The sequence below is a fragment of the Yamadazyma tenuis genome, chromosome 6 (assembly GCF_029203305.1).
Source record: "Yamadazyma tenuis chromosome 6, complete sequence".
NCBI lineage: Eukaryota > Fungi > Ascomycota > Pichiomycetes > Serinales > Debaryomycetaceae > Yamadazyma > Yamadazyma tenuis.
This window is the reverse complement of record NC_089466.1, coordinates 746,746-758,762: the sequence shown is the minus strand read 5'-3', so window position 1 is coordinate 758,762 and position 12,017 is coordinate 746,746. Positions and strand designations below refer to the sequence as shown.

At 41.4% G+C, this 12,017-nt stretch overlaps 4 protein-coding genes and 1 non-coding gene across 5 annotated transcripts; 3 read left to right on the top strand and 2 right to left on the bottom strand. All coding sequences in view use genetic code 12, as the record gives it.

The window, feature by feature from the left end:
- Window positions 1-426: 426 nt before the first annotated feature.
- PSN45_004572 (uncharacterized protein) lies at window positions 427-1,980 on the top strand (the record flags this gene model as incomplete). The annotated part of the gene is made up of 1 exon (XM_006687291.1): window positions 427-1,980. The coding sequence occupies one exon, from the start codon at window positions 427-429 to the stop codon at window positions 1,978-1,980; it is 1,554 nt and encodes a 517-aa protein (XP_006687354.1).
- A 414-nt stretch (window positions 1,981-2,394) lies between these two features.
- PSN45_004571 lies at window positions 2,395-2,467 on the top strand. Its single transcript has one exon. It is a non-coding gene; the product is annotated as a tRNA-Arg (tRNA).
- Window positions 2,468-2,523: 56 nt separating this feature from the next.
- RAV1 (regulator of (H+)-ATPase in vacuolar membrane) lies at window positions 2,524-6,579 on the bottom strand (the record flags this gene model as incomplete). The annotated part of the gene is made up of 1 exon (XM_006686886.2): window positions 2,524-6,579. One exon carries the CDS (start codon window positions 6,577-6,579, stop codon window positions 2,524-2,526), a length of 4,056 nt encoding a protein of 1,351 aa, XP_006686949.1.
- A 195-nt stretch (window positions 6,580-6,774) lies between these two features.
- Window positions 6,775-7,488, bottom strand: PSN45_004569 (S-adenosyl-L-methionine-dependent methyltransferase; the record flags this gene model as incomplete). Its single annotated transcript, XM_006686887.1, has 1 exon — window positions 6,775-7,488. The coding sequence occupies one exon, from the start codon at window positions 7,486-7,488 to the stop codon at window positions 6,775-6,777; it is 714 nt and encodes a 237-aa protein (XP_006686950.1).
- Window positions 7,489-8,565: 1,077 nt separating this feature from the next.
- Window positions 8,566-12,015, top strand: PMC1 (plasma membrane calcium; the record flags this gene model as incomplete). Its single annotated transcript, XM_006686888.2, has 1 exon — window positions 8,566-12,015. The coding sequence occupies one exon, from the start codon at window positions 8,566-8,568 to the stop codon at window positions 12,013-12,015; it is 3,450 nt and encodes a 1,149-aa protein (XP_006686951.2).
- Window positions 12,016-12,017: the final 2 nt, after the last annotated feature.

Sequence of the window (12,017 nt, the reverse complement as noted above, 5' to 3'; positions counted from 1 at the left end):
ATTTCATCAAGGCACTTTTGCACCTGGCCCCTCTTCCTAGTGGGTCCGGAGGAAAGGGTGGTGGTAGATCATATAAGGCTGGTGGAACACATGACTACAACCCATTGCAAAGGTGGGTTGCAACCTTAATTTAGATTCTTATCAAGTTGCAATCAATAGTCATGTTGCATTTTGACTGGCAGATTGTCGGATAAAATACAACATGATGGAAATTTGTATCTAATAATTTGCTTGAGTACTAATGTAACATGAATGCGCAAATCAAGGTGGCATTTTTTTCTTAAAAGTAACGATAAAAACTGCGATACTTGGAGTAAAAAAATAGATAAGATATTTTGGCCTTTGCCGCATCTTCATATATAAACCCCATAAGATTCCGGTAAAATTGGGGTTGATTAATACTTCTAGTCCTCTATTCTAATCATAATGTCTGAAGAAAAGTTGACTAATAACACCGTTGAGGTGCACAATAGTGGCACGTCCTCTGATAAACATCAACCAGAGGAAGAATCCCATTATACCGGTCCTCTTAGATGGTACGACAAAAAAATCGTGTCGTTTTTGCCAGCCTATTCTGAATCCATGGTTCAAATCGTGATGTTGGCTTTCACTTGTTTCATGTTACCAGGTATGTACAATGCCTTATCAGGAGTTGGAGGTGCTGGTATCTCATTGTCAGTTTCAAATAACTCTTCTGTGTCCTTGTACTCCACCTTCTGTGGATATGGTTTTTTCGCCGGGTGGGTGTGTAACATCATTGGTACCAAGTTCAGTTTGATGTTTGGAGGAGTTGGGTACGTTATTTATTCGGGTTCCTTGTTGTACTACACGAAACACCTGTTCACCAACGCTGATGGTGTGGTTGAGGATTATGGTGGAGCTGCTGCCTTTGTGGTTGCTGCTGGGGCCATTCTTGGTGTGTGTGCTGGTCAGCTTTGGGCTGCCCAAACCTCCATCATCATCTCCTATCCTGCTGAGCACCTTAAGGGTAAAGCCATCATGACTTTCTGGGTCATTTTCAACTTGGGTGCTGTGATTGGAAGTGCTATTTCTCTCGGTAACAACATGAAAAATAACAGCAGTGTGGCCACCGATGGTACGTACGCCGCCTTCATCGCCTTGATGTGCTCGGGTATTATTATTGCCGGATGTACTTTACGTCCTCATCAGGTTTGGAGAGGTGGAGTTGGTTCTGAAAGAGTCGTCCAACAACAGTTCCCTCACTGGAAGGTTGAGTTGATAAACATGGCCAAAATGTTGTACAAAGAACCAAAGATCTATTTCTTGTTCCCCATGTTTTTCGCTTCCAACTGGTTCTACACTTACCAATTTAACGATGTCAATGCTGCTAGATTTACTATTAGAACCAGATCTTTGAACTCTTTGTTGTACTGGGCCGCTCAAATGGTTGGTGCCGCTATTTTCGGAAACATCTTAGATTGGAAAAGATTCGACAGAAAAACAAGAGTCAAGATCGGCTGGTCCATCATCATGGTTTTGACATTTGTTATCTGGGGTGGTGGTTATGATTTCCAAAAGAAGTACACCAGAGAATCGGTGGCTGGCATGGCTTTAATTGACTTTAAAAAGGGTAGTACTTATGTGGGACCTATGTTCTTGTACATTTTCTACGGAATGTATGATGCCATGTTTCAAACCTTCATTTACTACACTTTGGGAGCCATGTCTAACAACCCTAAGAAGAATGCTATTTACGGAGCTTTCTTTAAGTCTATTCAATCAGCCGGTGCTGCTATTATGTGGCGTTTGGATTATTATGAAGTTCCTTACATGAGCATGTTTGCTAGTAGTTGGGGATTATGTGCTGGGGCCTTGGTACTTGCTTCCCCATTAATTTTCTTCAAGATCTCCAATCACACCGAAGACGCTGAAGATGATTTACAAGGTGAATTGCTCAACAGAGGATTGGAAATTTCCAAGTCTATTAGTCAACCCGAACCAAAAAACCCTGAGGTTTAAACTCTGGGTTCTTGAGCCCTACCTGCGTCTTTTAATTTGTATTTAATTCTTCAATTTAAGCTACTTTTCTTAAAAAATCTTTAGTGAAATTTGATAGCCCCCGCGTTTATGGCTGCAATTCTTGGACGCACAAAACCTTATTCAACTTACTGTAGATGTAGTTGTGTCACTCCTAGAAATAGCTCATCAAAAGGTTAATGAGCAGAATGGTCACTGCTTTCTCCTTTAGTCCCTTTCGTCCGAAAACATACCGCTTTTAGTGAGGGGCTATGGATATTTGTGTGGGATCTTAGTACAAGCAATCAACTGGAGTACAGAAGAATTAGAGTGTAGCATTTTACGATCTGGTAAGGCTTTTCAGTGATTAAATGGTGAGCCTGATTTTCCAATTAGGTCGTTTTTTATTATTAGCGCGCCCTGCTGGCCAAACGGTTAAGGCATCCGCCTCCTAAGCGGGAGACTCCGGGTTCGAGTCCCGGGTAGGGTTTGTGTTTTTTTTGCAGCTTCTAATGACTGTTTGTATATTACATGTTTCTATAACTTTCAAAACCCGAAATCAAAAGCACTCATATCGGGTTCCTCAAATATCTGTTCTGGAGGAGGATCGTTGTCCATTTTGAATTCTTTAAAGCCATTGACATTGATTTTGTTCATCTTGTCAAATTTCCTGTAGTCAAATTTCCAGTTTCTAAGAAGTATTAATGCCAAATAATCACACCCCATTTTATCATAGATCGAACAGATCTTCAATATGAATTCTGATTCTTCTTTTGGAGTAATTAACATCGAACCTTGCTGATAGTTCAATGACTTGGATTTGAGGGAGGTGTATAGCAATATCAGTGCTGGATCCTCATTGAGAAACTTGTTTGACTCGGAGTTAAGTGTGTAGTTGTTAGGACAGTTCAAATCGGAGGATTTGATTAGGTCAATTGGTGACTTTATTAGTGCTTGAATGGCCATCTCTTTCTGATTTAACTCCCAGAATAACCAACTATTGACCCATTTATCTCCATTTTCAATAACATCTTTCAAAAGTGAAGTCTCAATCAACTGTTGAGTATCAGATTCTTTGCTTCTGACAAAATGATATAATTTTGATACAATTAACGAAAGCTGGAAATCACCCAATTTACTGTTGATGATACTGCAACAATCGGATACCTTTTCTCCCAAAAGAAAGAAATAGGCCGAATCAAGGTATCTGTGTTTACCCAATAAAGCAAATGCATTCTTCATGGCAGCTACTTGCCATCTGTTCTGGGTAAAGTCATGAGCTAAGAATGCCAAGATCTTTTGTCTTTCTTTGTGACTAGTGGTTCTCCATAAACCAACTAGTATATTCTTTTTGTTTAATGCCATATAGAGTAAAGACACTATTCCGGAAGGGTCTCTCTCATTATTGAATTCATTTTTAGCAATGTTTTCCACAATCTCAAGTAATTTATAATTGTCAATCCAGTAGACCAAACCCAAGCTTTTAACCAAACTTAAGGTGAACTTGAAATCGTAGGCTTCTTCAACTATTGAAACCAATATATCCTTATTACGACTGTGTAAAGCAAAATTTATGTCTCTCATGTTGAGTGCAGATTGCCTGGTAGATGACTGATACAACTTGAACCCAATTAAGAATCTTAATCCGTTTTCGTCCAACATACCAACATACTTTTTCACGAGTTTGGTGATATTGATGAGCGAGATCAACGTGATTTGCTGGTGTCTTGTTAAAGATGGTAACGATATTTTCGTCAATTTCTCAGACAATAGGTCAACCAAGTTCTCGTTGAAAGTAGAAAATATATCTTCTTCTTTAGCGTTTTCAAGTATTGAATGACGACCATCGGCTTGTTGATCATATAATATTTCATCAACAAGATCAAATCCCAAATTCCACTTAATTTTTTCTCCACTTCGAATGCACTGAAACAATTTCACCAAGATTAGTTTGGCCAAATCAAATTGGTTCAGATACATTAACTGAATCAAAAATTGAGGATGATAATAGGGTAAAGGTCCATTCAAAAGCCTCACAATGTCACTGATGTCGAATATTTGGTTAGAAGTCTCGTGTGAAGAAGGCTGATCATCATCATCGTGTTCGAAAAACCCCCTAACCAACTGTCTAGTCATACTATTTATAAGACTGCTTCCCGAGCTTCCTAGCTGGAACCATCTATCATCGATGAAGAACTGATTCCCACATCCGATGACCAAATATCCATTGTTTATCCAAATCGAATCACCAATTTCATGAGAAGTGTAGTCACTGATGTCGATCTTTTTCAAAGGAGCATATGTGGGAATATTGTTGGTATAGTCGTACCTCAATTGGGTGTACAACATGACAAACCTCTGGAACCCTATCGATAAAAGAACATTGTGACAAGACCGATCAGGAGAACTTATTAGACACCAGTCAATGTCTCGAACAGCACCTTGTTCAGCATTAAATTCCTCTTCATACTCTAGAAGTTTTGCCTTAGAGTCCCAAATTTGAAGCTTATAACCCGTTTCATCAACAAATGCAATTTTATTGATGATAGATGAACCCATTACTTTGGAACAGTTTTTGATATTTGTTTGAAAGGAGGAAGTTTCAACCCATTCGACAATTTCGGCAAACTTGATGGAGTAGTTACTTAGATGTCCACCTTCTTCAATTATGGAAATCAAAGAAGAAGATTTGTCGTTAATAAGGTTTTCAATTTTATTTATCTTGTAACGACTTTCCACTGGCGGCAAGTTTTGAATCTTCCAAGGAAATAAGTCGATATTCTTTGAGTTTTCCTTTGTGAGTTTTAACTTCCAGCACCTAACTTCATCCAACTCATAAATGGACACAATCAAGTATTCATCCTTCTCAATTTGAACCAATTGCAACACCTTCGGAGCTTTATCTTCTACATGTTCGCTGTATATCACCTCAGCACATTTGTCTTCATGTTCAAGTTCATTACAGTCCCATAAAGTAAGAAATCCTAATTTGTCAAAAGAAATTACTAGATGACGCCGTTTGCCTGGAGAACCTTCGATATCATTCAAGAGTAATGCGTCATAGATAAAATTATTTGGGTCGTTGTTCACGAGGGTTAAATCAATCTGGAATTTCTTAGTGATTATAGTTCTTTTGGAAGGTTTTTTGAGGGTAAGTGGTTCCCAAATGTAGTTGTTTTTGGCAAAATTCAGAATAGACAATAGAATGGAATGGGTGTTCGATTTGTATGATTTGATGAGTTTCCTGATGGACTTATCATGACCTTGGAACTTGTTTACGAGATTAGTTCCAATACAAGGAGTATTCGGTTTAAGTAGCTGTTTGAAATTCAATGTATTGAGTTTCAAGGTATTTTTGAGCCGATTATGGAACAAAAGACTCAAAGTGGCATCATCCTTATCAAACAACGCAATTTTTGGAACTACCACGGGCTTTAAGCTGATTTTGAAAGCCTCTGACAGGATATCTTCCAGCTGTACTGATTCTGTGATACTCAGAAAAGAAAACTTATTGAACTCCATGGCCATTGTATCAATTCGCTCGAAACGAATTGAGTTGGGCGGGATCATCGACACATTCAGAATCAGATAAAGGGCCACTTGACCCAAATTGCTCACCACGAGCAACAAATCGATGTTATCATATAACTGATCTTTGAAGTAATTTGCCAACTCGGAGGTCAGGCCCTCCAATTGGCGGAATAATGTCTTTTGAAGATAGTAGTTATCGATCAACACCACGGCAACAATAGTCTGGTTTACAAAACAGTCCGACAAGTCCAATTGACCCCAACACTTGATCAGATTATGTCCACTAGATTCGTACGTAGACCACACTCTGAACACTTTATTGTAAGAGAAGGTGAAGAGTGTATCTGAGTCCTCGTTGCCGGTGTCAATATAGTTTCTGATATTCTTGATATTAGCCATTGATTCGTCAATCACCTTGGATGATTTGCTATAAAGCCTGAAGCGCCATTTGAAGTCCAAAATGAAGTCATTAACAGGATGCGGAAGGTATGTCAACTCAAACAAGGTGTTATCGTCTCCATAGTTAATGCGAGACCACACTTTCAATAGTCTATCATAGTCGCCATTCTGCACCACGATTTTATTGGAATTGAAGGTAATTTTGAGAGCAGTAACTGATATTGCTTGTGTCTGGAACCATCGACGATGGTACTTGAGGGCACCATACTCCTCATAGATCTTGAATAATTCAATCGAATCGGATGTTCCTATTGCCAATTCATTCTCGACAGGGGCCCAGTGCATGCAATTGACAGTGGAATGAGCAGAAACCTCTAACGCCACAGACCATTGGGGCCTGCTCATGAACTCGTTGACCGGCTTAAGGAGAAGCACTTTGGATTTGACTGAGATGGCGATAAAGCCACTGGATGCATTGAAGTCAATGGAGGACGGGTCTGATTCGAGATAAATGGTTTGAAGATGGTCGGTGATGTTGTTTTTGAAGGTGAGAGAAGATATCACCAAGTTGTTACCGGAGCCGTAGACAATTATGTAGTGGTCTTTCCATCGTCCGTGCAGCACCGAGTTTTCTGTTCTGTTGACTTCTCCAGGAATGAAGTTGATAGTCATTACAGAAGTAAAAGTCGCGAGGTTTTCGAAATAGCTGCAAACATCAGGCGAGAGAGATATGTAGAAACAGGAACCAAAGAAAAATGCAAATACAGAGACCAAATATATACCCTGCAAAGAGGACAACTTCAAACCACCCTAAAGTACATTATTTTGAAATAGCTCTGCCGTACCGCTATATAATTCATAACCTAATCAATTCAAAGATTTGACAACCTTGGTGACATCGATCCCATCTTGCCCCATCTTGATCAACTCGGTTTCGTAAACAAAGTTCCATCTACCCACAAACTGGGAGCCGTTAGGGTTTTGATTGACAGAGATATACTCGTTCTTCTGCTGAGGAGTCAGGGTCACATACGAATGGTATTCAGGTGCCCCGGGACGGATGATATTGTCAGCGACGATGGTGGTGCCGACTCCAATGAGGTCCAACGACTCAAGGATCCTGAGATCAGGAGTATATGCCTGTTTATCATGGTCGATGAACACAAAGTCAATAATATCTTCTTTGAGCCACTCCTTGAACCTTGGCAATGTAGCGTTGGCAGGGCCCACGATAATTTCAACCGTTCCCGACAATCCAGCCAAATCAACCAACTTGGATGCTACTTCAGCATACTCATCAGAGAGTTCAAAACTGTAATACTTGCCATTGAGCTTCTTGAGCTCGTTCCCGAAGAGAATGGCCGAGTACCCACAATAGCCTCCCATTTCAATCATGACCGAAGGCTTGGTTTTTTGGATTTCTTCAATGATCCGCTTTCCTTTAACGGGGCCAATGTCCATGAATGATTCTGGGTAGTCCTCAATTAACCGCAAGACCTTGGCCGGGTGGCCTCTAACCTGGGAGAGCTGGGGTTCAGGCAACGATAAGATATGATTGGCGAGATTTTGTTCTTTGCCCATAGTTGCTGTGGTGATTGCAAAGTGTCACATCAGGGGAATTTATAGGTGCGGGTGGTGAAGACTCGGATCGCGGATCGGACATTGAATGGCTCGGACCGCGGTGGACTTGTCATTAAGAGGAGGAATATGCTTTCATAGGGTCAATTGCTCGCAAAGGCTAGTGTGAATTGTAAAACCTTTACCGTTACACGGGATTGGCTTTTGTGAAAATCTTCTGGGGCCATCGCGGAAGGATCTAAACGGGATTAGGCCGTTCCTAAACGAGAACTGCAGCTGAGCGGACATAAGAGGACATTCCTCACGTGACACATCCACCTTCCGTCTTGTATCCGTAGCCTTATCACCAATGGGCGCACGAGTCGTGTCGCGGCATACATGACAATGGTTGCAAGTACCAAAAAGGCTGTGAAATTGCAAACGCTTGGAACCGCAAACGCTTGGAACCACAAACGCTTGGAGTTTAACACTTGAACCGAATGCTTGGCGACGATAACAAACGGCCGCAGACATTAGAACAGCCATCCGGCACGATCTCCGACCATAAAGAGGCTCAGACCCTATGGTAGCTATGAAGTGAATGTCGCCTCCGCGCGAGCATAAAGCCGATAGTTGAATGCGAGCCGTATACTGAAAAAATACTTGGCACTCCCAGCACGCGTGTGAGTGACAAAACACCTTCGCCAGGGTCATCCTTGAGAACATCCAAAGATCTTTGCCATCAGGTTCCGACCGCAACATCTGGTCACACGTTGGTCAGCAACATGATTGCATAGCCAATTCTAGTCACAATGCAACCTTTAAAGTCATTTGAGACAAGAAAATAAGCATCTGCCAGTGTATCTTACCGCATCAGGTAAATTGAATCTGATTGAGGCTGTGCTTTATTTCGCGCTCACCAAAGGAGACACGACGTGGCGGGCAGGCTTCGCGATGGTTCGCCCCAGTGCGGCCCCTGGCCCAGCCCCATTAATGTTACTGATATAAACTGTGCCTTTTATCTTAAAAAAACTTATTGGAAAATAATATTGGTTCTGGTGTTAAGGTTTAAGTTGTTTGTGTTGACCCTTACAATTAAACATGTCTAATCAGGACGTTACTTCAGTCCATCAAGATGACACGATGTCAGAAAAGCCTCTGGCCCCAGGTCAAACTTCCACCTTGGCTTTGCCCGCAAATTCCAAAGAACTTATAAATCACGATTTGGCCAGTATCAACAGCCAAACGCCGTTGACCGATACCTACTCACTTTCGATCTCCCAGTTACTGGAGCTTCACGATCCCAAGAGCTTGCGCAAATTGATTGAATTGGGTGGCTTAGACAACTTGAGCAATATCTTGAACCTGGATGTCTCCCGAGGCATCTCGGATAGTGATGACCTTGATATGAAGCAGAGAACTAAGCATTACGGGGACAACCGGTTGCCGGTGAAGGTTCAGAAGTCGTTCCTTCGGCTTTGTATCGAGGCTTTCAAGGACAAGGTGTTGATTTTATTGACGGTAGCGGCCGTGGTGTCCATGGCCTTGGGACTCTATGAGACCTTTGGTACTGATACCATGTATGACGTGGATGGAACCCCCATTCCAAAGTTGGACTGGGTGGAAGGGGTGGCCATCATTGTGGCGGTGTTGATTGTGGTGTTGGTGGGTGCTGCAAACGACTACCAAAAGGAACGTCAGTTTGCCAAGTTGAACGCCAAGAAAGAGGATAGAGAGTTGATTGTGGTTCGGAATGGCCAGCAAGTGCTTGTATCCATTTATGACTTGGTGGTGGGTGATGTGATAAATTTGCAGACGGGTGATGTGGTACCAGCCGACTCGGTGTTGGTGAGTGGGGAGGTTGAGTGTGATGAAAGTGCATTGACGGGGGAATCCGATACCATCCACAAACGGCCTGCTGACGAGGCTCTTGAGTTCTACAAGTTGAACGCTTCCGATGCCTCTCAGGATTTGGGTTCGGTAGGTACCAAGTTCAAGGACCCTTTTTTGATCTCGGGCGCCAAAATTTTGAGTGGGTTGGGAAATGCCTTGGTGACTGCCGTTGGTGTCAACTCCATTCACGGTAGAACCATGATGAGTCTTAATCATGAAAGCGAACTGACTCCTTTGCAAGAAAGATTGGATAACTTGGCCGATGGAATTTCCAAGTACGGATTTTTGGCGGCCTTGGTTTTGTTTATTGTTTTGTTCATTAGATTCTGTATCAAGATAGCCCCAGGAGGATCCGACAATGATCTCGCCTCGGCGGAGAAGGGTAAGAAGTTTTTGGATATTTTGATCACTGCCATCACCATTATTGTGGTTGCAGTTCCAGAAGGTTTACCATTGGCAGTGACTTTGGCATTGGCTTTTGCAACCACCAGAATGGCCCAGAACGGGAACTTGGTTAGAGTGTTAAAGTCGTGTGAAACCATGGGTGGAGCCACCGCTGTGTGTTCTGATAAAACCGGTACTTTGACGGAGAATAAGATGAGAATCGTTAAAGGTTACTTTGGTAACGGCATGGAGTTTGATGACATGGTTTCCAACAAGTTTGGGCCTAAATCTCTTGAAATTATTCCAAGTCTTTTCTCAGATTTGAAGACATATTTTGCAACCAACATTACCTTGAATTCCACAGCTTTTAAGAATGTCAGCTACAACGAAGAGGCTGCTAATATTCTTAAGACTAAGCCAAAGAAAAAGAACTTTTTTCAAAGACTTTTTGAGAGTATGAGCGACGAAGACAAAATAAGGAGTACTGTCAAGTACGAATTGGTAAGTGATCCCTACTTGGGTAACAAAACCGAGTCTGCTTTATTGATATTTGCTAAAGACAAACTTAATTTGTTTGAAAACGAAGACTTGGAACAAATCAGAAAAAACGAATCTCATAATATTGTGCAAACAATACCGTTTGAAAGCTCAAGGAAATGGTCAGGTATCATTGTCAAGATTGAAAATGGGTACAGATTTTACTTTAAAGGTGCTGCAGAAATCGTTGTCAGAAATTGTGGATTCAAGTATGATGAAAACAACCAATTGGCCAGAATTAACAGAGACGATAGAGATGTAATTTTAGGTAAAATTGATGAGTTTGCTAACGATGCTTTGAGAGCCATTGCTGTTGGACATCAAGACTTTGTCGGGGCTACCTCATGGCCTCTTAAGAGTCTTATCAATGAACAGCACCCAGCTGAAGCAGACCCAGAGAAATTGGTGGACACAAGTCCTGCTGTATATGATGAGAGTAAGAGAAACTTGATTTTAGACTGTATTGTTGGTATTCAAGATCCTTTGAAGCCTGGTGTCCCTGAAGCAGTATTGAAATGTAAAGAGGGTGGTGTGTCTGTTAGAATGGTAACTGGTGATAACTTGAGAACGGCAAAGGCTATTTCCCAAGGTTGTTACATTTTAACCCCGGAAGACTTGGATAACGAACATGCATCTATGGAGGGTCCATACTTCAGAAAGTTGAGTGAAGCTGAAAGAATCAAGGTTGTTCCTCACTTGAGAGTATTGGCTAGATCTTCTCCTGAAGATAAACGAATCTTGGTTGATACTTTGAGAAAATCTGGCGAAGTGGTGGCTGTTACAGGTGATGGTACCAATGATGCCAGTGCCTTGAAATTGGCTGATGTTGGATTTTCCATGGGTATCAGTGGTACTGAAGTTGCAAGAGAAGCTTCAGATATTATCTTAATGACTGACGATTTCACCGATATAGTTCAAGCCATCAAATGGGGAAGAACCGTTGCTGTTTCCATCAAGAAATTTATTCAGTTTCAATTAACAGTGAATATTACCGCTGTGGTATTGACATTTGTCTCTGCCGTTGCTTCATCTGATAACCATTCTGTATTGACTGCAGTTCAATTATTATGGGTCAATTTGATTATGGATACTTTGGCTGCCCTAGCTTTGGCTACTGATAAACCTGACGACAGTTTCTTGAAAAACAAACCCGCCGGAAGAACTGCTCCATTAATATCTGTTTCAATGTGGAAGATGATTTTGGGTCAATCAACTACTCAATTGGCGGTAACCCTTACGCTACACTTTGGTGGTCAAAAGTTGTTTTATGGTGATGCCCCCGTATCTAGTCACCAACTTAAACAATTAGATTCTCTTACCTTCAACACATTTGTTTGGTTGCAGGTGTGGAAGTTGGTAGTAACCAGGAAGTTGGATGAAGCTGCTGATATTACTACCATTAGAGGTAGAATAACTGCTTACAACTTGAACTTTTTCTCCCACTTATTCAGGAACTGGTATTTCCTTATTATAACGATAATGATCTGTGCTGTTCAGGTATTGATCATGTTTGTTGGAGGAGCTTCTTTCTCGATTGCCAGGCTAACCCCAGGAATGTGGGCTACTTCCATCATCTGTGGATTTGTCTCCATTCCAGCTGGTTTAATCATCAGAATAATGCCAAATACATGGGCAGTGAAAATCTTCCCAACCAAAGCGTTTGGCATATTTATTTATTATGTTGGATTCAACTTTTTGAAGAAGAGTAAAAAAGAGGATTTAGAAGCCAACGTTTAATT